The sequence below is a fragment of the Phyllopteryx taeniolatus genome, chromosome 14 (assembly GCF_024500385.1).
Source record: "Phyllopteryx taeniolatus isolate TA_2022b chromosome 14, UOR_Ptae_1.2, whole genome shotgun sequence".
NCBI classification, from domain to species: Eukaryota; Metazoa; Chordata; class Actinopteri; order Syngnathiformes; family Syngnathidae; genus Phyllopteryx; species Phyllopteryx taeniolatus.
In genome coordinates, this window is record NC_084515.1 from 6081074 (window position 1) to 6107285 (window position 26212).

The window sequence follows — 26212 nt, forward strand, 5'->3', positions numbered from 1 at the left end:
GAAAAAGAGGGAGGGAACAAGGGAGGGAGGGAGGGAGCGCATTGACCGGCTTGCGGAGAACAGAGGGAGCCTCTCTTGCTTTCTCTCTTTCTGACTTGCCGGCTGCTGGTCGTCTTCTTCCTCTCGTCTGCTTGCGTTCTCGCGCCCGCTGGCTAGAGGAGTTCGAACATGGACTCTGGCAGATGCGCTCCACACTGCGAGACATGAGGATGCTCACTGGAGTCACCGTAAGGTATTCTGAAAGATGTTTTTCTAACTGAAAGTGATGGTTTCTATTCCAAGCAGTGATGTTTAGTGACATGTTTATACAGTAGCATCCACCTGACGGCGACAAAGTTGTTTGTGAGCATCATTTCCTGTTCCTGTTGTGTACATCAAAGAAAAAGCCCGCTCACATGCTGTCGCTACCTCTGTCAACATTTGTGTGTTTATATTTAACATTTTCTTCCCCTGTGGATGTTACTATGCACACAGCATGCCTCTCGTTTTTTTTCCTTTCATCTCTCCCCCGTCTATGCACGGTCTCCTTTAATTGTCTTAATGGCCTCCAGGCCCCAGCTGGCCAACTGGGATACCCCTGTGTGTTTGTACATATGAGTGTGTGTCTGCAGCTTTTGCGTGGGATATTGTGTTCTCCCGCAATATTCTGGTTCATCATTAAGCGGATGCCTTAACGATGTAGATATATAAATATTGCAGATTTTTAAGCAATATTTTTTATGGATTTTTTTTATGTATGAAATTAATTGACAAAGACGAAAGTGGACATTTTCATTGTAATTGTAGTTAGTTTTGCAAACGTAAAATGTCGTTTTGTTGTAAAAAAAAAAATTAAAAAGTGTATTGACATTACCGGTAAGTGTTTTTTTGCTCAGTGATCCTCTGTACTGTGTTTTTATGCTTTGAAGTCTCAAAAGTATTTTCTGTCTAATGGCTGTCTGTTGTCGTACTAGAATGGCTCCAACTACCGGAGACAAACTCCTTGTGTTTTTGACATATTTGGCAAATAATGATTCTGATTCTGAGTTTTTTTTCTTTTTAAAACATTCTCGTTTTTGTTTTATTTCGTTTAAGAAAATGTTTTTTCAATTTTAGTTGTAGTCATTTCGTTCATTTTGGTTCACTATAATAACCTTCACTGGGAGTGACAAATGACACGAAGCAAGCACACTTTGACTCTTACTTAGAGGACTGTCCAAGTGAAAGAGATAGTGACCAAGGAATACTTAAAGTATCTTTTATAAGTTTAAATGTGTTTAAAGTGTCTTAATTTTTTTGACAATATATTGTCTCTCTATATTGTAGCTTTTCACCTTTTGCGGGTCGGCATGAAAGGTATCCACCGCAATAAACGGAGGTACACTGTACATAGAGCGCTCCTGGTTGTGGGATAAGCTACTCCAGGATTTCCCCCGCTCTCATACAATAATAGGATAGATCCTGCTTTCTATTTTTAGCCAATATGCTACAAGCACTCCTAATCTGACAGCCTGCAGTAGCGTCTCTCGCATCGGTGTGTTTAGTCTGTCCGTGGTGGTTGGGTCAGAGCGGGAGGATACTCTTGTGTGGTCTATCCTGGCGAAGAGAGATAGCAGCCCTCATTTCTGAGGTTATCCTTTTGTTTTTTCAGCTGCCGACCCACGTAAACCCTCTGGCTCCCCCACCTCTGGCATTGTTTCTGTTCTCCACCACTCTTTTTACTTGTCCCAGATCCATACAGACTTTCTCCACCAGCAGTGTTTTAACGATTGCCCTTTTTAAGTATTGTTATTAATCTCCCCTGCTTCTTTCACCTCACTTGGTGCATTTTTCTCAGGCAGCAATTTGCCAACGACGAGGAGGGTTTTCAGTATGTGTGTATGTTGTTAAATGTGCTGGTGCAGCAACCCCTGTTCCACTTTGCACATAGCAATTTTGGAGAACACCGTGGGGAGGGAGACAAGTGCCTCAATCATACGACATGAGCATTAAAGTGTGTCGCGCAGCTGGAGGTGCAATCATCGCTCAATTATCACGTGACTAATTGATAAATGGGCTATAAAATGTCAGAGTAAATTGGTGTCTCGTTTCTCTCACCGTCCCAGATAAAGTGGTATTATTTTGACTATTGCTAAATTAAACAAGTAATCATTTGTAGGCCACGAATGAATTATTTGCTGCTGTGCCTCGCTTAAAAAAATAAAAATAATTTTAAAAACATTAGAAAATTCCAGTTGACCTGAAACGGAAATAATGACTTCTGTCATTGCCATGGTAACCCTGGATCACCTATTTTAGTTTTGGACCAACCAGGTCACTTTCTGACATCAGTGCTAGCCGTGTTCTGTGTAGTCTTGTATTGCGCATTTAATTGATCAGACAGTCAGACGGTGTTTATTTCAAGACATACTGTTCTAACACAGATGAGTACTGTTTTTTATCAAATCCCTTTTGATGAGTCAGTCATTGACTTTCCTTCTTTAGCTGGTGAACTTGTCATTGTTGCTTAAAATTGCACATCGGATTGCTGCCATAGTGGATTGAAAGTAGGTTAGACTTATTCTGTAGGCAAGCTCTGAAGAAAAAAACAAATGAACACAAATTGTTGCACATAACTACCGGTACGTTAGACAAAACACTCACTGTAAGCTTTTTTTTTTTTTTTATATATATTTAAACTACCAGCAGATGGATCATGGTATAGATTAGTGGTTCTCAAGCTTTTTACATCAAGTATCACCTAAAAAAAATACTTAGCTCTCCAAGTACCACCATAATGACCAGCACTGAAATATTTTAACATAGCAGGCCTAAGTCTTCATCAAAAACAAGGCGGCAGTTTTATTCCTAAAACGTATATTTAATATAGTTGTAAGTCACTGTGACACTGTGTATTTTGAAAATTAACACTGTGCCGGTGTATAGAAAAAAAACACCACTGTACTTAAATAATTATTCAATTATCTATTCTACATAAGAGTTAAATTTAAAATGTACCAACTAGACATTTGTAAGCAAACAGTTTGAGACTTGTATCTCAAATCATCTTTCCTCATTGAAATGAGTGGAAATACCATTAATCTTTCCTAGCCTCCCCCCCCAAAAAACAACAAAAGAGAGAAATAGCACTCTGGAATAAAAACATACAGTAATATACTGGAATATTGTACCGTATTTTCACGAACATAGGGCGCACCGTATAAAAAGGTGCAGCCTCAGTTACGGGGTCTATTTCTGTATTTAACACATACATAAGGCGCACCGTATTATTTGGCGCAGGCATGGTAAAACATACGGTAGCATGCATGCACGCTAAAACAATGTTTTTAAAAAGGCAGTGGGAGCAAAAGTGAGTTTGGTTGTACTTTATTGAAGTATTTAACAATGTACTCACGTTATTTTTTTATCAATCCTCATTCACAAATCCATCAAAGGCCTCATCTTTTGTAACTGAAATGAACAGCTGGGCTAGTTCTCAATCAAACACGCCAGGTTCCCTCTCGTAATCGTCAGAGTCAGTCTCGTTGCCGTGCGGCTCCTCAGAAATGATGACGACTTTTACGAAAGCTCGAACAACAGTGGAAGCAGACACATTAGCCCAAGCATCCACAATCCATTCACATATGGTGGCGTAACTCGCCCGGCGTTGCCTCCCAGTCTTAGTAAAGCTGTGTTCGCTATCTGTCATCCATCGCTCCCACGCCAGCTTTTCCTTGTACTGCGCCGGAAGTTGCTCTGCCATGGTAGTCCTTGCCCGAATGGCTAAATGGCGCTGTTTCATAAAACGAAAGCACCAAGACGGACCACCTTCAAAAAGTTCGATTTTCAGTTCTTCTGCAAGCGTTATTGTCCTCGGTCGAATGGTGACTGGAGAGACTCTTCTCCCGGCTGTTCTTTGCTCATTAATCCATTGCTCGAGTTGGTCTTCCAACTCGGGCAACCTCGCCTTGTTTCCGCGGAAACTCAGCTTCGTCTTCTTCGCTTGGCGAAGCTCGTTTTCCTGCTTCCTCCACTTGCGAACCATGGATTCGTTGATCTTGAATTCTCTCGTGGCTGCTCGATTCCCATGTTCCTCCGCGTAACTGACAGCTTGCAGTTTAAACTGTGCTTCGTAAAGCGCGTCTCTTCGTAGGTGCCATTTTCGGGGGGGTCCTTAGCGAAACCGATGTTGTTTTGCACAATGCACACCCCAGCGCTATTTACCTACTGAGGGCGTGGCTTTAGCGTCCTCCTTCACGCACCCGTCCCCCTTTACATCCGCATGCTGTCCTCAGCTTTTCGTCTTTATAAGCAGCGTGTCGGCAGGAAATGCTCCCAGTCAGTCAAGTGGTCAAAAAGAGGTCCAAAGAAAGTCAAGCGGAGCGCTCGTCACACAACATTTATAGATGTTCGGTGCACACATAAGTCGCGCCGTACTATAAGGCGCCCCGTCCATTTTGGAGAAAATGTAAGACTTTTAAGTGCGCCTTATGGTCGTGAAAATACGGTACTTTATAAAAACATACAGTAATTAAATAGAATGTAAAAAATTAAACAGTTTTTGCCAAATTTTTGCTTCAATACAGTGAACATTTTGCTCTTCCTTTCTAGTGTGTGCGCCTTGGCCACCTGGGTGCAATGTAATACAGACAAAGACACACACACACACACACACACAGTTTCACAACGCACTCAGTAAGCAGTAATATTTGCAATTCTTCCCAAAGGATAAAGAATATATGCCTGTGAGTTATGGATATGTTGTCTGTCTACATGTGCTGCACTACCATTTGTGTTCAAATATGTGTTGCTTCAAGGGTTATAATGCCTCAACACCGTCACTATTCACTAGCTAAATAATCTAAAAATATTTAATGTCCTTCCTAATTCACTACTATTTATTCTGCTGTGATATTTTGCTTGTTTTTTTGTGTGTGACTTGTTTCATCAGTCTTGTGCAAGTGTTGTATGTTGACTGCATAAGAAAGCGGCAGTAGTGAGTCATATTCAAAACTGACTTTGATTCAGTTTATGGGGTTATGAATCTGCCACCTAAATCTACTGCCAAATAGAAAGCACAGGCAAGCACTTCTATGTGTGCGTGTGCATGTGCACACATGAGAGGACTGGGGGTTGCGTAGGTGTGTGTAAATGGGTGTTCAATCACTGTAGTGCCAAGAGTCTACCATGGCACTGTCCATTTTCTACACTCCTCAGCAGTGACACATACTTATGGTGAAGCATACGTGTGTTCATGCGTTTTCTTGATTTCAGTCAAGAAGTTTGATAGGCTGTATTTATTTAGATCAGACAGTAGATCAAGTTTGAAGAAAGGGTGTGGACATTCTTTTGTCAATTTAATGCGCATTACATGCATAGACAAGAACATTATTTTTTTGTGGCTGCACCATGCTGTGCAGATTTGCATTTTAGAGCTTGCGAAGAATCTATTAAAGATTCAAGATGTTTACTGTATTTGTACTGTTAAAAACCACAGTAGCACTGAGCAATGAAATCCTTTACTTACTGTATATCTTATACAAAGAATATGAAAGATTAAATAAGAGCAAATTTTAAATAATGAAAGGGGGTTAGGCAATGTACATAAGAACAATAAAAAATGACAGTGTAATGGAGGTGTGTGTAGATATATATATATCTATATATATATTATATCTATCTATATATATATATATATATATATATATATATATTATATATATAATATATATATTATATATATAATATATATATTATATATATAATATATATATAATATATATATATTATGTATATAATATGTATATATTATATATATAATATATATATATATATATATATATATATATATATATATATATATAATATGAGGCAATTTGTGTTAATCACTTAGAATGTGTTTCCAGTATAGAGCAGTATGTAATTTTTTTTGTGTACAGGGTTTTAGCAGGCTGTGTGCTGAGCTAGCATTGATTGCTGTATGCTGGGAGCTAGAGCTTTTCCTGTCAGCCTGTGGACCATAATGTGTACCAATTGATAGGGCGTAGCTCTCCATGGATTTAGTGGTCCTGCACAATAGTGAGGCGAGGAGCTGGACAGATGGGAGTGAAGTGAAGAGGAAAGGGTGGAAACCTCACAGTGTGATGCGATGTCTCTGTCATTGCCCAATAAGTACAATCTGAGAACACCACTGCTTTTCATCAGCTGTACAATAAGCCAAATGTCCCAGTCTCTGTATTTTGACATGCTGTCAGCAGCCAGACGGGTCAGTTTACGTCTAGCTCCGACATCCTCAGCCACCCAGGGATTCCCTCAGCAGGAATGAATGTCCGCAATTTAGAAAGGATGGCAGTTTGTTTAATCTAGGAGGGGTGCAGCTGTTGCCACGAAGAGATGTAATATAAATGTGTGTGCTTGTGGTCGCATGTGAGGTCTGTTTATGCTCAGTCTGGCGCCCGACTGTGTCCTTAGGAGTGGAACGTGGAAGAAGTGACTACTTTGTGAATCATTTTTCAGACGTCATTGGAATTAGTCACAATTGAGGAAACGCAGCATGACAGTGAAGGAAATTTAGGGGACACATGCAAAATGCTCAATATGATCATGAAAATAGAAAATACCTTATGACTCAAAATCAAACATTTATCAAATAACTTATGGACCATAAAACGATGTAAAACTACTACACACACAGTATTAGCGGAGCAGTATAAGGGACATGCACAAATCGTGTAGCCAATGAAAAGAAAAATTATATAAAATTAAGAAAACTCATTTGAGGAGACTTATCATTGTACTGGTATGCGTGCAAATGTTTGTCCACATATAAGACCTCAGAGTTTCGTTTTGTTATTCTGCTACATTTTCTAGGATGACTGAGCTATTCTGATGAGGGGCACCAAAGGTGCTTCATCCTGAAATTGACCCATACATGGATTGTGTTTCTATATTTACATTATTCTGGCCCAGAATCTTCAAACATGTTATGTGTATCATACAACCTGTGTTGAGTCTGGGTTATATGTATACATGCACAGTGACATTTTAATATGAAAAACATAAAATATGAAAATTATTGCTGGCCGTCCAACACTTTAGTAGGCTACATAGCAGGAAAACTACATTACTTTCGTGCGTCTGTCTTTTTTTTATTTATGGCAATTTTTCATCTTGACATTTTATGAAACAACTGGACATAATATGCAATACAGTGCAATACATTATCTACAACTTGTAAAAATATGACATTCAAAGTGCATATGGTACACAAAGATGTGGTGATTAGAATTAGTTTGACAGCATAGGCAACACGGATAGACGAATAAATACTACTGCATTAGTGTTGGTTAGCAATCAACTACAGTGCATTGTGATTTCCGTACAAATTGGGGAACGTCGCCGGCATGGGAATGAAACTTCCGAGAATGCTTATATTTTTTTTATTTGAGTGAATCTTCAGTTTTTTTGTCTACAGTGGGTATAAAAGGTTTACACAAATTCCAGGTTTTTATGATATAAACTACATAAGACAAAGATAAATACTTTTGTAACTCGTATCCACCATAAATGTGACCTTTATAACATCAATCCATCCATTTTCTGAGCCCCTTATCCTCACAAGGGTCGCGGGAGTGCTGGAGCCTATCCCAGCTATCATCGGGCAGGAGGCGGGGTGCACCCTGAACTGGTTGCCAGCCAATCGCAGGGCACATAGAAACAAACAACCATTCGCACTCACATTCACACCTAGGGGCAATTTAGAGACTTCAATTAACCAAGCATGCATGTCTTTGGGATGTGGGAGGAAACCGGAGTGCCCGGAGAAAACCCACGCAGGCACGGGGAGAACATGCAAACCCCACACAGGCGGGGCCAGGGATTGAACCCCGGTCCTCAGAACTGTGAGGCCAACGCTCTAACCAGTCCTCCACCGTGCCGCCACTTATATAACACATACAACTCAATTGATATTAAAACATGTTTTTGTAAGTAAAAATAACTGAAAGAATGTGGTTGCACAACTTTGCACACACTCTTATAAATCGGGATGTGGGGATGTCCAGAATGAACCATTCCAACTCATGCAAAATGGGAGTCAGCAGACACCTGCCACCATTTAAAAGGCCTCTGATTAACCCCAAATTAAGTTCAGCTGTTCCAGTAGGCTTTTCCTGATATATTTATTTTATTTTTTTGGGGTGGGGGGGCAGGTTCCAGCAGAAGAAAAATAGCCCCAAAACATATTTTCCTACATGTATTTGTCCATACTAACTTGACCCAATGAATGTCAGAGAGCTGGAGGACCAAGTTTGAGTTTGGCTACAAAAAATGAGAGATGCAGTGAAATGAAAAAGAGGTAGCGAAAGTAAACGGATTGCAGAAACATGTTGCTGTGAGTCGTGGCAGCAGCAGCAGCGGACGCTACTCCAGCCTCATGGGGGGGTCCTGTGCAATGACAACCGTGACGACATGGGGTCGGAGGTCAAATGCTGCCTGATGAGTACCTGTAATTTTGGGTTGTCATCCATACATACACCAAGTTGGTTTACTTTGGCAGTGATGAATGGTGCATGCAGCGACTGCCTTTAGCCCGTCTTCCAGTCTTTAGGAAACGCGCGTGCATGCAGGCACACGCACACACAGAGGCAGCTGTCTCCCTGTCCTAGCACTGAACTCACTCATGCTGGGGATGTACTGAGTTTGGGCACATGTTTTGGCTACCCGTTGCCATGACCTAATTCATGAGGAAAGAGAAAGCGCTTGCGTGGGAAATGCCAAGGGAGTCAGAATTAGACAGAGGTGTGTATGAACCATTTATTCATCATGTTACATACACATACAGTAAATATATTTCCAGTCAAACTCTGTGGACTCTATTCCTTACCTTATGAAAAAGAAACCGCAGTGCCCGGAGAAAACCCACGCAGGCATGGGGAGAACGTGCAAACTCCACACAGGCGGGGCTGGGATTTGAACCCCGGTCCTCAGAACTGTGAGGCAGATGTGCTAACCAGTCGTTCACCGTGCCGTGGGTGAATAACAAACAATTTTAAAGCTGAGAGAAAGATCCATTGCACAATCATTGGCCATAGCAAATACAGCCATTTGGAATGTCCTGAAGAAGAAGAACAAATTTCAAAGGTAGATTAAGGAAAACAACTACAGTTCATGAGAGAAACTGGTCGGTTTGTAATTCCACTGTACCTCAAGGGTCAGAGTAATAGACTGTGTTCAACCAATCAGCATTGATCAGCACAGCCAGCCCCTCAAAAGTTCCGGGGGCTTCCAGAAACAGTATACTGGTGATGAGGAACCAAATCAGCTGCTGGGGAACCTTTTTACCTGGGGAATTCTTAGTGTAAATGGAGGGGATATTCCCCCAAAAACAGCGTTAAAAGCAAAGTTCCTGAAAAAGTTCCTGTGGTGGAAAAGGAGCTTAAGAGAGCTGTAAAAAAAGATCCTAAAATAATTCTTCGTGACACCAGCAGACACTTCCAGAGGCAAGAGTGAAGGTATCACAATCTACTGTGTGCAGAAATATTCATTAACCGAAGTACAGAGGCTATACCAGACCACACAAACCACTCATTAGCAGGAAGAATTGAAAGGCCAGGCTTGAATTTGCCAAAAAGTACACGGACAGGCCTCAAAACGTGTGGGAGGTTTTATGGACTATTAAGACAAAGATTCACTTTTATCAAAAGTGATGGAAAGGATAATGTTTGTAGAAAAGAAAGGATCTGCTCTTGAGCCCAAACATGCACGTGAAACACAGTGGAGGTAAAATCATCAGTAACCCCCGAAACGAACACCACCAATAGGTGAAATCCTTGAAAAGCATTACAAAGGATTTGCAACTAAATATGAATTTACAAATTTATACTTTTGTAAATAGTGTATCTGATCAGGATGTGAATGTATGGAAATGAGAGCTGATGTGTCGATCTCTTGGTGTCGTTGTAAAGCAAAAAATGAAGGAATGGGCCTCAGTGTTCTAATACTTTTAGAGGGGAGTGTATGTGTCTTTGTGCTTGTGTGTTATGCCTGACCTTATGTTGGAAATACTTGATAATCACTCTTTGTTTGAAAAAGAATATTCCATAGAATACTACTGGAAATTATTCATGTTGGAAACTAAGGCCTTTCTTTGTGGTTTGTGTGTGTTGAAAGGAGGGACATTATTTTCAGGCCCAGGCATCTCACCACTTCATTGGACTCTGCCACTCTCGTAGATGAATGAAAAAGAAACAGAAACTATAGCACAGGCTGAACGTCACGAGCCAGTAATGTTGGGAAATGCTGTACTGCTTTATTGCTTTCAACATCACATGCCTAGGCTTGTTAGTATACAATGTGGGCTCCATGTGTCTTGTGGTGGATGACGCAAACATGCATTAGATAGATGAGCCATCAAGAGAGTTATGTCACTCACACCTTCTGTTATTCTGAGGTGTGACTCTTTCTCTTCCTTGAAACCATAAGCACCAGCTGCCGTTCCCAGAAGAGACCAGTATGTCAGTTTAACCAACTCTACTATATGCATGTTATCACATAAAGATGAAAATGTTCTCTACTTCATCCTGCATCATTCTGACATCAAATACTCAAACAGATTAATGAACACAATAGTTTTCACAGCCACTGTTGTGGTTGATTGTGTCTACTATTCCAGACTAATCGCACTTGTATATGTACAAACTAAGATTGTCCAGCGTGTTTTTAATATTTAGTGAAACAGTTTTGAACAAGGTTGTTTTTTTCCTGAAGCCTACATTTAATTTGCCATATTGTGAAAATCTTCCATTACTTCTATATAGACTATAATCTATATAGACACTGTTCAAATATTAAAGCTTCCAAATGTCAAAAGTGTGTCATTGACTTGCTTCAATGCAAATTACATTGTCGTGTCCATCCATCCATCCATCCATCCATCCATTTTCTGAGCCGCTTCTCCTCACTAGGGTCGCGGACGTGCTGGAGCCTATCCCAGTATCATTGGGCAGGAGGCGGGGTACACCCTGAACTGGTTGCCAGCCAATCACAGGGCACAAACAAACAAACAACCATTTGCACTCACATTCACACCTACGGGCAATTTAGAGTTGTCAATTAACCTACCATGGATGTTTTTGGGATGTGGGAGGAAACCCACGCAGGCACGGGGAGAACATGCAAACTCCACACAGGTGGGGCCGGGGATTGAACCGGTCCTCAGAACTGTGAGGCAGACGCTCTAACTAGTCGTCCACCGTGCCACCACATTGTAGTATGTTGTGCTTAAAAATTATGCATCTCTGCCATAGTTGGTATTCTCCCAAAACTACATGGAAATGTTTGTCTCTTTAGTTATTGCTAAACCTGACCTTGTGTCTTTTACCGTAGGTGGTATTGGGCCAGGCTTTAAGCATAATTTACAGTATATAGTTTCTCAGCTGGTAGAAAAACAAACTATTTTAAATAGGCTAATACCTTTTTAAATAACTGTACTGTATTTTAAAAGATTAGCCTTTCTATTTAAGCTATCCATCCATCCATTTAGTAGGTACCACATACTGTATCTTGTCCAGACTGGAGGTGCAGCCTATCCCAGATTATTTCGGGTGAAAGGCAGACAACACCCTGGACCGGTCACTTGTCAATCACATGGCACGAGTAGATAAACAACCATTCACCATAACATTTGATGAGCCCTTGCTGCCTATGCGGAAGTCAGGCGAGTGAACCAGCGAACCCTCACTGACTCCTTTTGAAATGTATTTCAATGAAAAGGTAACCAAAATTTAAAATGCATACATTTGGGCTTGTTTTATGCTTAATGTTTCAATAAGTACAAAAAGTAAACCCCTTTCACTTTTTCAACGGTTACACTAAAACAGTACAAATAAATTATTACCAGGGTGTTTTATTGTTATTCTTGCACACTCAGGCAGTATTCATTAAAATTACATGTCTTAAATCAAAATATGCGATTTGCAAATCCTAAGTAATATTGCACAAGTGAAACATTTTTGGGAAAGTTGCATGATAGGACTGGCATCAGTGCGGATTTGTTGGAAGAATGCAGCATGAGTCAGAGGAAGTTATTTGTGTAATTTTGCCAGTGTGTGTATGTTTGTTCCTTCTGTTCATAGCTTTATTCCCATCAAACTAGAAATCTGGCATCAATTCTGTGAAACATCAACACTCACCATTTGTCCTTCTACTTTATTTAATTTTGATTTTTTTTTATTATCTTATTTAGATCATCAAGAACATGGTGTTTTCCTTAGTAAATACAGATATGGGTTTAATTCAATCCGTGACCATACTCATAATTTAAAACACTTATCTCAAATCACCTTTCCCCCTTGAAATGAATATAAATGTCATGAATCCATTCTGTTTTAAATACACAAGATGTAATTCTCTGTTTTGTTTAGTTTGACAGTAAACTTCAACTGGGAGTGGCATTAAAACCCTTCAAGCCAAATTTTTGCTTAATTGTGAGGAGAAGCGGTACAGAAAAAAGAGGGATGGATGTTCAATATTTGCCAAACTGCTGCTTATTGTGATGAGAGTTGAATTGATTCACTGCCACCACACAGCGCTTGTATCTCTTTTGCGCTCAAGTCAAAGCAAAAAAACAAAACAACAACAAAAAAAACAAACCGCCAAATCACAGCTTGTGTCTGGAAAAACTTGTAAGTCCCTCACATCTCAAGGACCACTGTAGGTAGATAGACATGTCTAGACTTGAGCGCTATTCAGTCTTGGTGGAGGACTGCTCTGTATCATTGCAATGTTGTACTAAAAAATAAATAATCAGATGACTTTTTTTTAACGCTTATCTCTGTTTCTCTCGCAACAGGATTGACTGCAGCATCTCTCTTCTTCTGAAGACTTTTGGGGCATGAAAGCCAATTACATTCATCTTTCATTCGTAGCTTCCTCCTCCTCCATCTACGTGTACCACACCTCAGTAGGGAATTCTCACTTCAGCTGCATCGCATTGATGAGGTAACATCGCGCTGTGCTCAGGGCAGCACCCACCTGCACGAACACCACCCTCCCCATCACCCCCACCCCCGTCCCCCCTTCTGCCACCTGTTCCATATCAGCCATGGGCCAGAAGATATCCGGTGGCATTAAATCTGTGGACGGCCGCGGGGAAAGTGGTGGATCCCCATCCTACCGACCCTCGGCTCATCGCAGGCAGCACCTGGAGTTGCGGGGCCCGGATTTCTCGAAACCTCCAAGGCTGGATCTGCTTCTAGACATGCCTTGCGCCAGCCTGGAGACCCAACTTCGTCACGCGTGGAACGCAGACGACCGTTCGCTGAACATTTTTATTAAAGAGGAGGATAAGTTGACATTTCACCGCCACCCGGTCGCTCAGAGCACGGACTGCATCAGAGGGTGCGTCGGTTACACGAGGGGTCTTCACGTCTGGAGGATTCACTGGCCCTCCCGGCAGCGTGGAACCCACGCAGTAGTCGGGGTGGCTACATCTGAAGCTCCTTTACATTCTGTCGGGTACACTGCCTTGGTGGGGTCGGACTGTGACTCCTGGGGCTGGGATCTGGGACGCAACCGCCTCTACCATGACAGCAAGAACCGGGCCCATAACTCACTTCCATCTTACCCTTCTTTCCTGGAGCCGGAGGAGGCATTCACTCTACCGGACTCTCTGCTGGTCATTCTAGACATGGATGAAGGCACGCTGAGCTTCATGGTGGAGGGACAGTATTTAGGAGTGGCGTTCCGAGGGTTGAAGGGCAAGAAACTACATCCCATTGTCAGCGCTGTGTGGGGCCATTGCGAGATATCCATGAAGTACATCAATGGACTCGATCGTAAGTCAGCAACGCAACTCAAACGTGATAAAATGCTTATTTTGCTGTATGTATGGATCATGGTGAGGAAGCTGCTCACATTTGAAATAACTGCAGCAAATCTCTGGTGCAGTTTTGACGTCAACTCAAACATTTTGCTGCAAAGCGCCCACTCTGCTTGACGGCTCCATTTGCTATTGACACTTTTGATTGGAAAACCAGTGTAGTAAAAGATTAGTGATTTCCTTCAATTGTAGGTCAATCATTAATTGGACAGCTCATTAACTCGATGATTATGATGAATTCTGTTTATTTTTAAATAAATCTATCCTTATTTTCCCCTTTAATTTCCTATCACCTAAAATTTGAATCTCTGTTCCCATGGGTCGCCATGGAATGTTTTGTTAACAATGTGAACCTGTTTCCTACCCTGAAAAAAAGATAAGAGGTCATGTACAACTCCTGTCCTGACCTAAGCCTGGATGTTTTTGCGAAACTGCAGCTGGCCAACTGAAACATGAGTCAGATCCAAAACACATTGCAGCATCAGACTTGAATGTTCTAACTTCCTGATAAAGACTTGGCCGACTGTTCTGTGTGGTGTCTAGCCAATCTACTGCAGTACAGGCGGCGTACACACTGGCTGGTGAAGTTTTTTTAATTAAAAACAAAACAAAAAAAAGTTTTATTTTTTTTTATTATTATTATTTTTTAAAAGAACCATCTGCTGGATTTCAGGGTAAATTAGTGTAACGGGCCTCCTTGGAACAAAGCAGGGTAGGGTGTCAGTTTTACAAGCATTTAGACTTCAAAGTGTAATACGAAGTTTTACTGTTGGAAATGTTTGAACGCTGAAAGTAGGGAGAAGACTGACAATTCGAAAAGGCTCAGCCTGACTGGTCTGAATAAGATGGAAAGGGTTGTGTGTCTAGTTTTAAACCATTGCATCAAGCACATTTTTTGTTAAAACCCAATTATGCTGTGAATTCAATAACTCTAAAGCCCACTGCACACCGTGCAACATGTTTGAAAGCGACTGAACTTACCCCCATAAAATACAGTCGGTGACTCGCCGCCACAACAGGTGATTGATCCTCACACATACTGGATAAACCAACTCGCTGCAACAGAAAAACTGTGACCCCAGTGTTCTTATCGGGAAACAACGTTTTGAGGGTCCACATCTACTGTACTGCTTTTTTTTTCTTTGAACCACAAACAACGTCGCGATTGTCAAGGATGGGGTCCACATCTACTGTACTGCTTTTTTTTTTCTTTGAACCACAAACAACGTCGCGATTGTCAAGGATGAAGTGGATTCCCATGATAATATAATAATGCAAAGGGAGGAAGCAGGAGAGACATAAAAGGAGAGAGTGTAGATATTTCAGAGGCTGTTGATTCTCTTCATTGACTGTACTCATGCATTCCCATTACGGAGATTGTCCACGCTTCGCTTTTTCACCCACGGGTACATATGAAAATAGAAATGTAGTTATTTGTTATTTTTAAGCTCAATATATGTATATACTGTATAAACTGTATTGCTATGGCTTGGCGGCTGAATCGCACTTATACCTGAATATGTATATTTTGGTTGTGAAAGCTCACGTGATAGGACATGGCAGTTGTGATTGCCCGTTACATCTGTGACATTGCAAAGCTGTTCACTAGCGATTCAAATTTTGAATCCCAACAAAACTAGTGTCCGATAGTCATAAAAGCTAGTAGCTTACTCATAAAAGCAATTTGCCGAACCCTGTGCACTGCATGAGTTCAGTCGCTTTCGGCCACGTCGATCGGTGTACGAGGCGCCTGATTTCACCGCTGCTGTTGCCGATTTCCATGGGAAATTACCCTCACCAATTACAAGACGCGATGTATCAACATTGTTTGTCATTGTGGATGTGCAATCATGCCAATATTCTGGTTTTGCTTGGCTTAGTGTCACAAGAAGAAATACCAGACAGTTCTCCATGGTGGTAGGGATTTGTAATGCCAACTAAAAGAAAAATATTGCTTGATGTCAAAATGCCAGACGTATTAAAGGTCTGGATCCAAGCGAGGGGGAAATCCAGATGTACCACCAAATCTGAGAGAATGGTTTCTCTTTTCCTTCATTGTTTTGGACCACATTCCCAGCTGAGCGCTCTCCCGAGTTTGTCAGTAAGATATTTGTTATGAATCATGTGTTTTAATGCAGGGGTGGAATAAATAACCTGGAGGTCTTCTTTTTAGTAAGGAGGTAAGATTAGAGTCTGGCACCTGCCTTTTTTCAATATCACTTTGAAATTGTCTCTTGTCTGCCCTGCAGATGACTCAAATGGCGAGAATGGAGTCATAATTGCTGTCTTGCCCGTCGTTATATGTCCAAGTCATGCAGCAAATAGCAGTCAGCTAGACAACAGAAACTGTATCACATTGCTCCCTTTTTCCACTTGCTTTAATCTTCTGTTGTCTTAAGGCTTCATTGCATCTACTACGTGAATATACGCCCACTCGATTAAGTATATATAGTTCTCGTCAAGACTTGACCATAGGGCTGCGATTGTTTTTAAAATTCCATCCCTTTAGTCAAAAACAAGGGCGGACATTATTTCAAATTGACAGCATAAAAAATTTACAAATATCATAATGCTCAGCGTTCGTCGTAGGCATTCCCAGATATTATTAGCATTGCTGCCTCGCAGCTGGGGGCTTTTCTTTGTGGAATGTTTTTCGATTCGACCCATGGGAACATTTTCCCGATGCCAGCAGGGTTTCTGGGTTTGAATTTACCCACCCATCCAGAAATGGATGACCATGTCATCTTTGAACAAGACACTGAAAACCCAGTTGGACCTGATGCGGCATCATCAGTGTGTAAGCAGACTTTCCTTCACGACAACATTGTGTCAATGAGGTGACATTGAAGAGTGCTTTGAGTGTCAAATTATAGAAAAAAAAACCACAATATGAGTGAAGACCTTTTACCGTTTTACCACTTGGTTAATTTACAGCTACTGTAGTTCCCTTGAAGATATAGTGGAGTAGCTCTTGTTGGCCAAGGAACCATATTTGGGAACTTAAACTCAAGTCAAAATGGATGCCAAATCGCCTCAGTATAAAGCACTACATATTCTATGCCAGTCAACAAGTAGAGGTAATGATAATAATGAATAAGGGAAATTGTTATTATACACCTCACTGTAAAAAGAAACAATAACAAATACCCCACTGGGCAGCATGGTGGTGGAGTTGTTAGCACGTCGGCCTCACAGTTCTGAGGTTTCTGGTTCAACTCTCAGCTCTGGCATTTACTGTGTCGAGTTATCTTGTTCTCCATATGCTTGCGTGGGTTTTCTGATGGTACTCAGGCTTCTTTCTGCATTTATTTCATGTCAGCTTCATTCAAGACTCTAAATTGTGTATAGGTGGTATTGTGAGTGTCAATGTTTGTTTGTGTGTGTGTGTCCTGCGATTGACTGGGGACCAGTCCAGGGTTACCCCCACCTCTCGCCCAAAGCAGCTGGGGTAGAATCCAGCTCACCCTCAACCCTAATAAGGAATGACATTGTGTGTCAATCAAACTGAGCTTTATTGTCTTAGTAAAGGAAGAATCTTTGATACAGGATCTTAATATATTGTCCCTGTGTACCTAATATTGTGGACCAGTGAGTTCATTTTTATCAACTTCTTAGCAATCCTTATACTGTACATAATCATATTACTGTGAATTGCTGCTTTTAATGAAATAACCGACCGTGGGGTATTAAAAAGAGGTTTTAAGGAAGCCATTTCTTCTATTTACTCTCGCTTGTGTCTTTTCTCTGCTCCATTGCCTGTCATTATACCCAGTCATGCGGGAAAACATTCGGGACATAAAAGCCACAACATCCAGCTGCAGAATAAGCAGTCAGGTCCAGACGGGTTAGCGTAATAAGGTCTAATGCAAATAAACACTGAGTGAGATGCAAACTGCAGATGCGCATATTTCACCTAATTGTTGCCACATTACATCAACAGCATGTGTAACCCATTTACTTTCTTTGGAGCACTCTGTCATTTGCCCCTGTCTCCAACGTGTGTGTGCATGTGTCTCTTTAATGTTCGCTCTCCTCCTGTCACTATAATTGTACCAATTAACAGCGCTTTGCTTGCTTGCTACAATGGGAGGACGCTGTCTTAGATTTGGCACCGTAATGTGCATCTTCAGCTTCTCTTTGTACTCTAGCCTCACATTTCACCACACTGCAACATCAATTTCTTTCCTGGTGTTTGCCAGGTTTCTATAACGCGTTCATAAGCTTCTTTATACACTCAGTTTCAGAACACTGGAGAGAACAAATCAATTCTGTGGCAAACCAGGGTAGAGAATAGAAACAGGAAGTTGAGTTGAAAAAGTGATATGAGGGGAGAGTTTCTGCTGTAAAAAAAACAAGTAGGATAAAGAGGAGTAGTGGGCACTGATGTTCTTTTCAAGTGCGAAAATAGAATGCAATGTGAGTTAGGCGAAGCAAGGAGTGAAACTAGGCAACATTCACATCCACGAGCCATTATGACAATATGAATAGCAATCACCTAACTAAACCTTTTTCACCAATAACACCAAATTAAATTATATTATGTTAATTGATTAAACAATATTCCATGCATAATTTTTTTTTTTTTTTTTTTTTTTTTTTTATACCCTTCAGCCCAGAACTTTCTATTTTATAATTATTTTGTCTTAAGCTCTTGTAACTCACAGCTGTACTGTCACAAGTAGGGGTCGAATGACTTCAGATTTTTTTGTATTCAACGCTAAGGTGATGATAGTCGAGTCGACGTCAACTAACCGATGACAATTATATTTTTTAAGTTGTCAACTTGCTATCCGTGCAACTGTTAGCCTTACAAGCTCACTCTACCCATAGATGCCGGTGTTACGTGGATTTTTGCCAGAGTTCTTTAAATTCCGACTGTCTTGTGAGGCAATGAGGGTTTCTGAGTGTGATTTGTGATTGCGTGAGTCATGGGGTGGGGGAACTGGAAGGAGCAGGCGGTGTGCATTTGCAGGAATGATGACTTGGGGGTAGTTACGGCTGACACTCACGGTTCATTTTCACAATAAAGAGGTTGTTGATCGACAGTACATCGAACAGCACAGTATATTCTCCGCATTTCCGTTGAGAAATTTGATAATTGACATCTGACGTGAGGATTTAGGCTCTTCATCTGCTAGCATTAGCAGGTGCCTTTTCAAATTGGGCATGCGTAGCACTTTTACTTTTGTTACATTTGAAACTAGACTTGCATTTTTTTGCCAGTGACTGCCACCATGCTACCAGTTTCATTTTTAATAAAATACTGTATTTCCACACGTTTGAGCCACCTTTGCTAGTTTACTCCTCAGATCTACCACCTGTTGCTTTCAGCGAGCTGTCCACGTTGTTAATGCCAAAATACGTGACTGGAGATTCATCGACTTCAAGCTCTAGCCCTCATTACGGAGTGGTAGATTAATTGGTTCGACACCTAGTCACAAGTATAAAGTGAAATTAAGGTGTACAGTACGTACAGTCCAATACAATGCCTTCGATAATGTGATTAAGTCCACATGGTAATTTCATAATTTAGGGTTTGTGAGTTTCTAACCTATTTACAGTTTACATGGTTATGCCATGTTCTCAGTATGTGGCATCTCTGGCATAAAGACACTAATTCCAGTCTTTCTCTGACAAGGCCAGTTTCATCCTCTACATGCTAATTGACGTCTCTCTTTCCTGTGAATCTATCAATGAAAAGTGACCCACTTTTTCATAATCTGCCTGAAATTCTGACCTCTCTTCCTCTTCACTACTGTTTAGTCTGAAATGCATAAACTCATACAGGTCAGTCAGAAAAGAGAAGGCTTCAGCCTCCAGTTCACCTCACATATTCACTCATCCCCAGCTTGTTTACATGAAGGCCACCAGAATTACACTTTTGTTTTAAATTCAGTGTGGATGTTGCTTGCCTTCCTCAGGAGGTCAAGCAAATGAGTTGATACGCAGATGACTTGGCAGTCTCCACGATTAGGGTATGAGTACATGTACGAACAGGCATATGCTGATGTTGCAAATGCAAACTAAAACTATCCACCAACATTGTCAAATTTGTTCCACAAAAGAAATTTCAAAGAGATAGAATTGATATAACATATTGCACTCAATTGTACACCTGATATGTGCTGGAAATAGATGTTGAAGAAATAAAAATTCTCACCAGTGGAACCTGTAAAGCTAAATGTTCTAAAATTCTGAATTCAACTTGCATTTTTAGGAACAATAGCACTCTACTTCAAAGTTCAAACCGCTGTAGGTGAAATAAGTGGGAAGACTGTAATTTCTTTTATAAATAAGATGGTCACAGTTTGACTCTTGAACAGATATTTGATCTATTTCAGTTATTTCCTACGGGAAAAATAGTTCAGAACAAATAGAAGTTACACCAGCAAATAGATCGTGTTCTGCATTAGAGGTTCTTATTACACCTTTACCATTATTTGATACATTAGTTGTCCATGTAGCGAAATATTGAGGGGAAAGAGTTTCTTCTAGAGGTGCAACAATTAATTGATTAATCGAGAACTAATCAAGTATCAGATTACTCAACAACTATTTATATTAATCATTTAAAGACATTATTTAACCTGAAATTGTCCGAATCGTTGGAATTTCAGCCTCTCAATAGTAAATATTCTCAGATTTCTGTAGTCCTCCATGAAAGCACACTGATTATCTTTTGTGTTTAATCAAAACAAGAGATTTGCAAACATCTGCTTTTACTTTGGAAAACAATGATTAACATTGTTGCCTATTTTATGACACTTTACGGACCAAACCATTATCTGAATCATAATCAATTTATGTTTGTGCATTTTCTGCACTGTCAGTTTGAAATAATGTCCTGTTTTTGGAGAAAGGGATGGAAATAAATGATTAATTCATTGATTCATCGGAAAAAATAATCGACTGATTAATTGATTATTAAAATAATCGTTAGTTGCAGTTCTAGTTTCTTCCGCTGCACTCAGTCATAACAACAAAACAATACAAAAGTTGTACCTTTTTAAAAAAGAAAAAAAAAATTGGCCTTAATTGACACTCCTGTCAAAACTATTAATTGAACCACAGTTTGTTTGCGGTGATACTCATCTACTTCTAATATCGTCCTCCAGCCATTTTGCTCAATAACATAAGAGTTTTTTTGACGCAGCTTTTATATACATTTAAATTTTATTTTCCAGGTATTTGGCTTGTTGCACAGACCCTGCAATCATTGCAGCTGAGCTCTGTGGCTGTGTTCTAGACGTGTGATTTGTTGTACTGAAGCTACACCACGAAGCCCCGGTGACACTTCCAACTGGGATGTAGAATAAAGAACATACTTTTCTTTTCACTGCTTTCAGATTGAAGTTCCCTCTGCTCCAGCAGCGTGCATGGATGTTAGCTCAGTGTGGTCAGGTTTTTTAAAATGTTGACCTTGGTGAATGGTGGCGATTATAATGCAGATAATTTGTAGACAAGTGAGAAAACTGCGACAAATGTGAGAGAAGGGAAGAAAAAGATGACAAAAGATAATACTGGAGATAGGCTAAGAAGTGAAGATAAGGGCTCTCAGTGGCTGTCTTTGATAAAGCTTTGATGAAAGCTGCATACTGACAAAAAGAGGACTGAATAATAGGGCAAGAAAAAGCGACAAAATGTAGAGAATTTAAGGAGAGAGATTCACAGTGAAGATGGATAAGGAAAGCCAAGAGATCGTTATTCAGAGAATGAACAGTGACAGTCACGGGATGATAACTGACTGAAAGAGCAGGCACATTAGAGATGAAGAGCATGAGTGGTTAAGAAATGAGTGGAGGAGGGAGGGAGTTAAGTGAAAGTCACGTCAAGCGACTGGTGTCATCTCTGTGGATAGCTCATGGTCTGATAAGGAAAAGGGGTCAAGGAGCGACTAAGAAGCTAATGAGGCACTACAGGGATGCCTGACAAAGATCTACATGTCAGATGGAAGATGTATTGTACACAAACGTTCACACACACTTGAGTTGTACCACTTCATACCACTTCATAGCACTTTTTTTTTTTATGTGCCCTGCGATTGGCTGGCGACCAGTTCAGGGTGTACCCCGCCTCTCGCCCAAAGATAGCTGGGATAGGCTCCAGCACGCCCGCGACCCTAGTGAGGATAAAGCGGTACGGAAAACGGATGGTTGGATGTGCAAAGGAGGCTTTCACGATGTGTAGAGGTCTGTGTTTCCTCCCGTTCCAACCCTCAGCCTTCTCCGCGTGGAGCTTCAGAGAAGTCAAGTGGGTGAGTGAAAGAATAAAATACGTCTATGCCAACATTGAAGCAGCTAACAAGTTAAACGCTAGGTTGCACTCTTGCACTGATGTTTTTATTTTAGTCTTCAAACCAACGTAAGAGCTGATGACAGACACAAAAATAAAATAAATTACTGGGGAGAAAAAAAGTAGAAATAGTCGCATTACAAGCTTAACATTGAGCTAAAACTTCACCAAAAAGGTCAAACTAGCAACTTTACATCAGAATGAATTGTGACAAAATTCCCAAAGGTAGGTAAAGGAATCAACGTTTTATAGCATTTGGTTCCATTACTTTCATTGTCAAAATTCACCGCTGTCGTGTGAAGTTACTTTTCGTGCCAAAATACTGCATTCCGGTGCGTACCTTTCAAAATAGATGCTACATGGTTAAAACAGGCAGTCAAGTTAAAACTATACATACATACACATATAAACCATTTGATGTGATAAAACAGTCGCAAATAACTATTTAAACAATGCAGTATTTAACTTTTAGCTGAAACAATAATGAATATTATGAATTGGGTTAGTTCCACACACAATGCCTTTTAGTTCATAGGTTTGATATTTATACTGGTTATGAAGAACGCAGAGTCAAATGTTCATTTTACTTTATGCTTCAGGCTGCTAAGAAAATGGATGTTCATAATTTGGACAACCTTTATTTAAACCATGCAAACGTTTTTGAACCAGCGCCCTAAAAGAATCGGAATCGAGAATCGTTTGGAACCGGAATCAAAATGAAATTTTATGTACGTTTTTTGACATACATAAAAATACATTTAAGTTTTGACAGTGCATAAATAAAACACAGTTCCACCAAACCAAACCGCTTTTGAACTGAAGCTGTTTAGTGACATTTTGTATTAATCTGTTAATTTCTACAGTATGTATTAATTTTTTACAGAAATAAAATGCTACATGAATGTGAATTCCAGTGGACAAAATTAGCAACAAGTTTATTGAAACATTTTAGTAATGTGTTCTCTCAATTTTATACTTTGGAAAAATCATCTACACGGCTAGATCGGGTCTGGCCCGTAGGCTGTACATTTGACACCCCTACCTTGAAGTATTTCGACACAGCTGAGATTGCTCCTACTTGGAAGGTACTGTATATGTTACACTTGTGAAGTGGTATCGGTGTTGTTGTATCAGAGCATTTTTACGAGTATGAGGAAGCTTTCATTAGCTACACTTTTCAGTGTCTAGATTGGGTTAAAAAAAGAAGAAAAAAAAGCATACACTTTGAGACACATTTTCAAGTTTGTTTCTCAAATGGCACGGTTTTATGTTTTTATAAAGAACACGGAGAAAAAAAAGAAAAACCTTTGTCTAAATGTGCAGGAGGAAGAAAGTGTCAGTGACAAACAGTTCTCTTTTTTTCCCACAAGAACAGCTAGTGAACACCGTTTCAATCATCCATCCATCCATCCATTTCTATGCCTCATTAGAATGGCAGTCAACCGGAGACTATCCCAGCTGACTTTTGGGCCAAAGGCGGGGGAATTTTTGCTGATCTGACTTCATAAAATCAAGCAGGATAGAGAAAAAATCTAATTTGTGGCTGGCAGTCTGAAAAGGGCAATAAAGAAAAACACACTCAGAGTCTGTTATCAATCTAACTTGTTTTTGTACTGTGGCAGGAAGCTGGAGTATGTCCACATTTCACTCAAAAAGGTTTGCAGAAACACCGTATTAAACATGTAGACAATTATTCATGTGTTTATTTGCAACAGCAGAGTTCAGGGCATTGTTCTGTTTGCATGGGACGTGTACTTGTTTCCACACACTATTGAAACACTCCACGCCACATCTTTCAGTTTGCTTTCCTACAATCTGTCGCCAGCACACAGCCAAATCATGCCAGACCTTCTAGCTTAGTCACCAACTGTCTAGTGGTGGATATTAGTTCCCTGAATGTTGGACTGTAAAACTGGAAATGTTGGTGGCGGTATCACTAAATGTGTGACGTCCATTCAGTGTCTCCATTGTTGTTGGAGATTGAGGTTAGACGGGTAGGAAGGAAATGAGTGATCAGTCAAAGGATGAAGCCTCATGAGCTTCTGTTTGTGAGGAAAGAGCATGGACTCCTAAATGCACGTGTATGTTCCATAAAGGCTTTGCAGGGGCGGCACTTTAGGAAGTTGTACAACAACTGCAACACACTAGCCAGTCACTTTATGTCATTTGTGACCTCTGAACAAAATACAAAAACATTTTCCATTGACAGTAACAGGGGTCCTCAGTTTACCTCCATTGTTAAGGTGGTGATGTAACCTGAATTTGTATCCAGGTTGGAACATGATGTAGTCTTATTACTAGCCTATTCTAATACAGCAGTAAAGTCATACAATAAATATTTAGATGAAAACCTTCACGGCCATGACACCATATATCAGTGCCCTATGTTAACACTGTAGTAAACTCATAATTATATTAAATATACAGTAGTGCCTTTATTTACGTGTTTAATTCATTTCGTGACCATGCTAGTAACTCAAAACACTTATCTCAAATCATCTTTCCCCATTGAAATTATTGTAAATGTTCTTACTCTGTTCCAGCCCTTGTGTTCCTTCCAGTGTGAGCCCTTTGGCCACCAGGGGGCAATATATTAGTCATACAGGCACAAACGAAGAAGAGTTTCACAACTGAGTTACTCAGTAAGCTGCAGTAATATTAGTTATTTTTTGCAGAGGAGAAAGAATATATGCCTGTAGAAGTTCTAAAATTGTTTGTCTACGTGTTGTTTAGCCGCTTTTGTTAAAATCTATGTTGCTTACATTGTTATAACCCCGCTGCCACATGAATGCTCACTATTAGCCCGTCTGTCATTTTACATTGTATATTATCATTAAGCTAGCGGAATTTAAGGCAAAATTATGTGGTTGTTTTAAATACACAATGTAATTCTCTTAATAAACAGCTAGAAGAATAATTGTTTACTGCCAAACTGCTGTTTGTTGTGAGTTGAGTTCACTGCCACAATCTAGTGCTCGTATCTCAAATGTATGCTTTCAAGTATCTCGTATCTCAAAACCTGTAAGTCGGGTGACTCTTAAGTAAAGGTACCAATGCATGTATGAAAAATCCTTCTTGGCCATAAATGTAAAACACAGCCACTGAAACAGAGATCAGAATATTCAGAGAGCACCATCCCATTAATATAATTTTTAACATTGATTAAATATACATTTTCCCTCATGGTCGATTAAGGACATTTAAATGCCCAACCCTGGTTACATTTCTTATTAAGTCCTGCTAAATTAAAGTGAGAACAAACAGGCTGGTACAAATAACTGAGGGTGGATATTTATCTTAGTCCAATGTAAAATGTGTCATATTTAGTCTATTGACAGTTGTTAAAAGAAAACAAAAGACGATCGACTGAGCAGAAATGAAACCACTGTGAATTCTCAAGAGTGTTTTATTCTGCTTTCTGTCAGTTCTAGCCAGTGTAGGCGTGTGTCACATATTATAAAGGGGGTGGTGGGGGACATTATTGCTGTCATTTATAGGAGTCAAGTCAGGCAGACTGTGTTGAGCTCATTTCCATGTACCGCATTTTCGCGACCATAAGGGGCACTTAAAAGTCTTAAATTTTCTCCAAAATGGACAGGGCGCCTTATGTGTGCACCGAGTTCCAAAATCTGTAAATGTTGTTGCATTGACTTCGATGAGCACTCCGCTTGACTGACTGGTAGTATTTCCTGCCGTCACGCTGCTTACATGACATGACTGAGGACAGCATCCGGACGTTAAAGGGGGAAGGGTGCGCATGACAGAGGACGCTAAAGGCACGCCCCCAGTAGGTATACAGCGCCGGTATGTGCATTGTGCAAAACAACATCGGTTTGGCGAAGAGACACGCTATCAGTTATCAGATGAGGACTTTGATGGATTTGTGGATGAGGGTTGATAAAAAAATAACGTGAGTACATTGTTAAATACTTCAACAAAGTACAACCGAACTCACTTTTGCTCCCATTGCCTTTTTAAAAACATTGTTCTAGCGTGCATGCATGCTACCGTATGTTTTAAGATAGCGTGTATTTTACCATGCCTGCGCCCAATAATACGCTGCGCCTTATGTATGTGTTAAAT

The 26212-nt window shown here is 40.3% G+C and overlaps 1 protein-coding gene across 3 annotated transcripts in view; it reads left to right on the forward strand.

The window, feature by feature from the left end:
• Positions 1-26212, forward strand: part of spsb4a (splA/ryanodine receptor domain and SOCS box containing 4a) — an 87537-nt gene that overhangs the window by 40938 nt on the left and 20387 nt on the right. For 2 of the 3 annotated variants that reach the window (XM_061797811.1, XM_061797809.1), the window contains one exon: positions 12809-13793. In XM_061797811.1, coding sequence (XP_061653795.1) covers positions 13061-13793 — 733 coding nt within the window. In that variant the 5' untranslated portion in view covers positions 12809-13060. Of the gene's footprint in view, positions 1-82; positions 233-12808; positions 13794-26212 lie in introns of those variants that run through there. The other variant, XM_061797810.1, reaches the window with a different exon arrangement.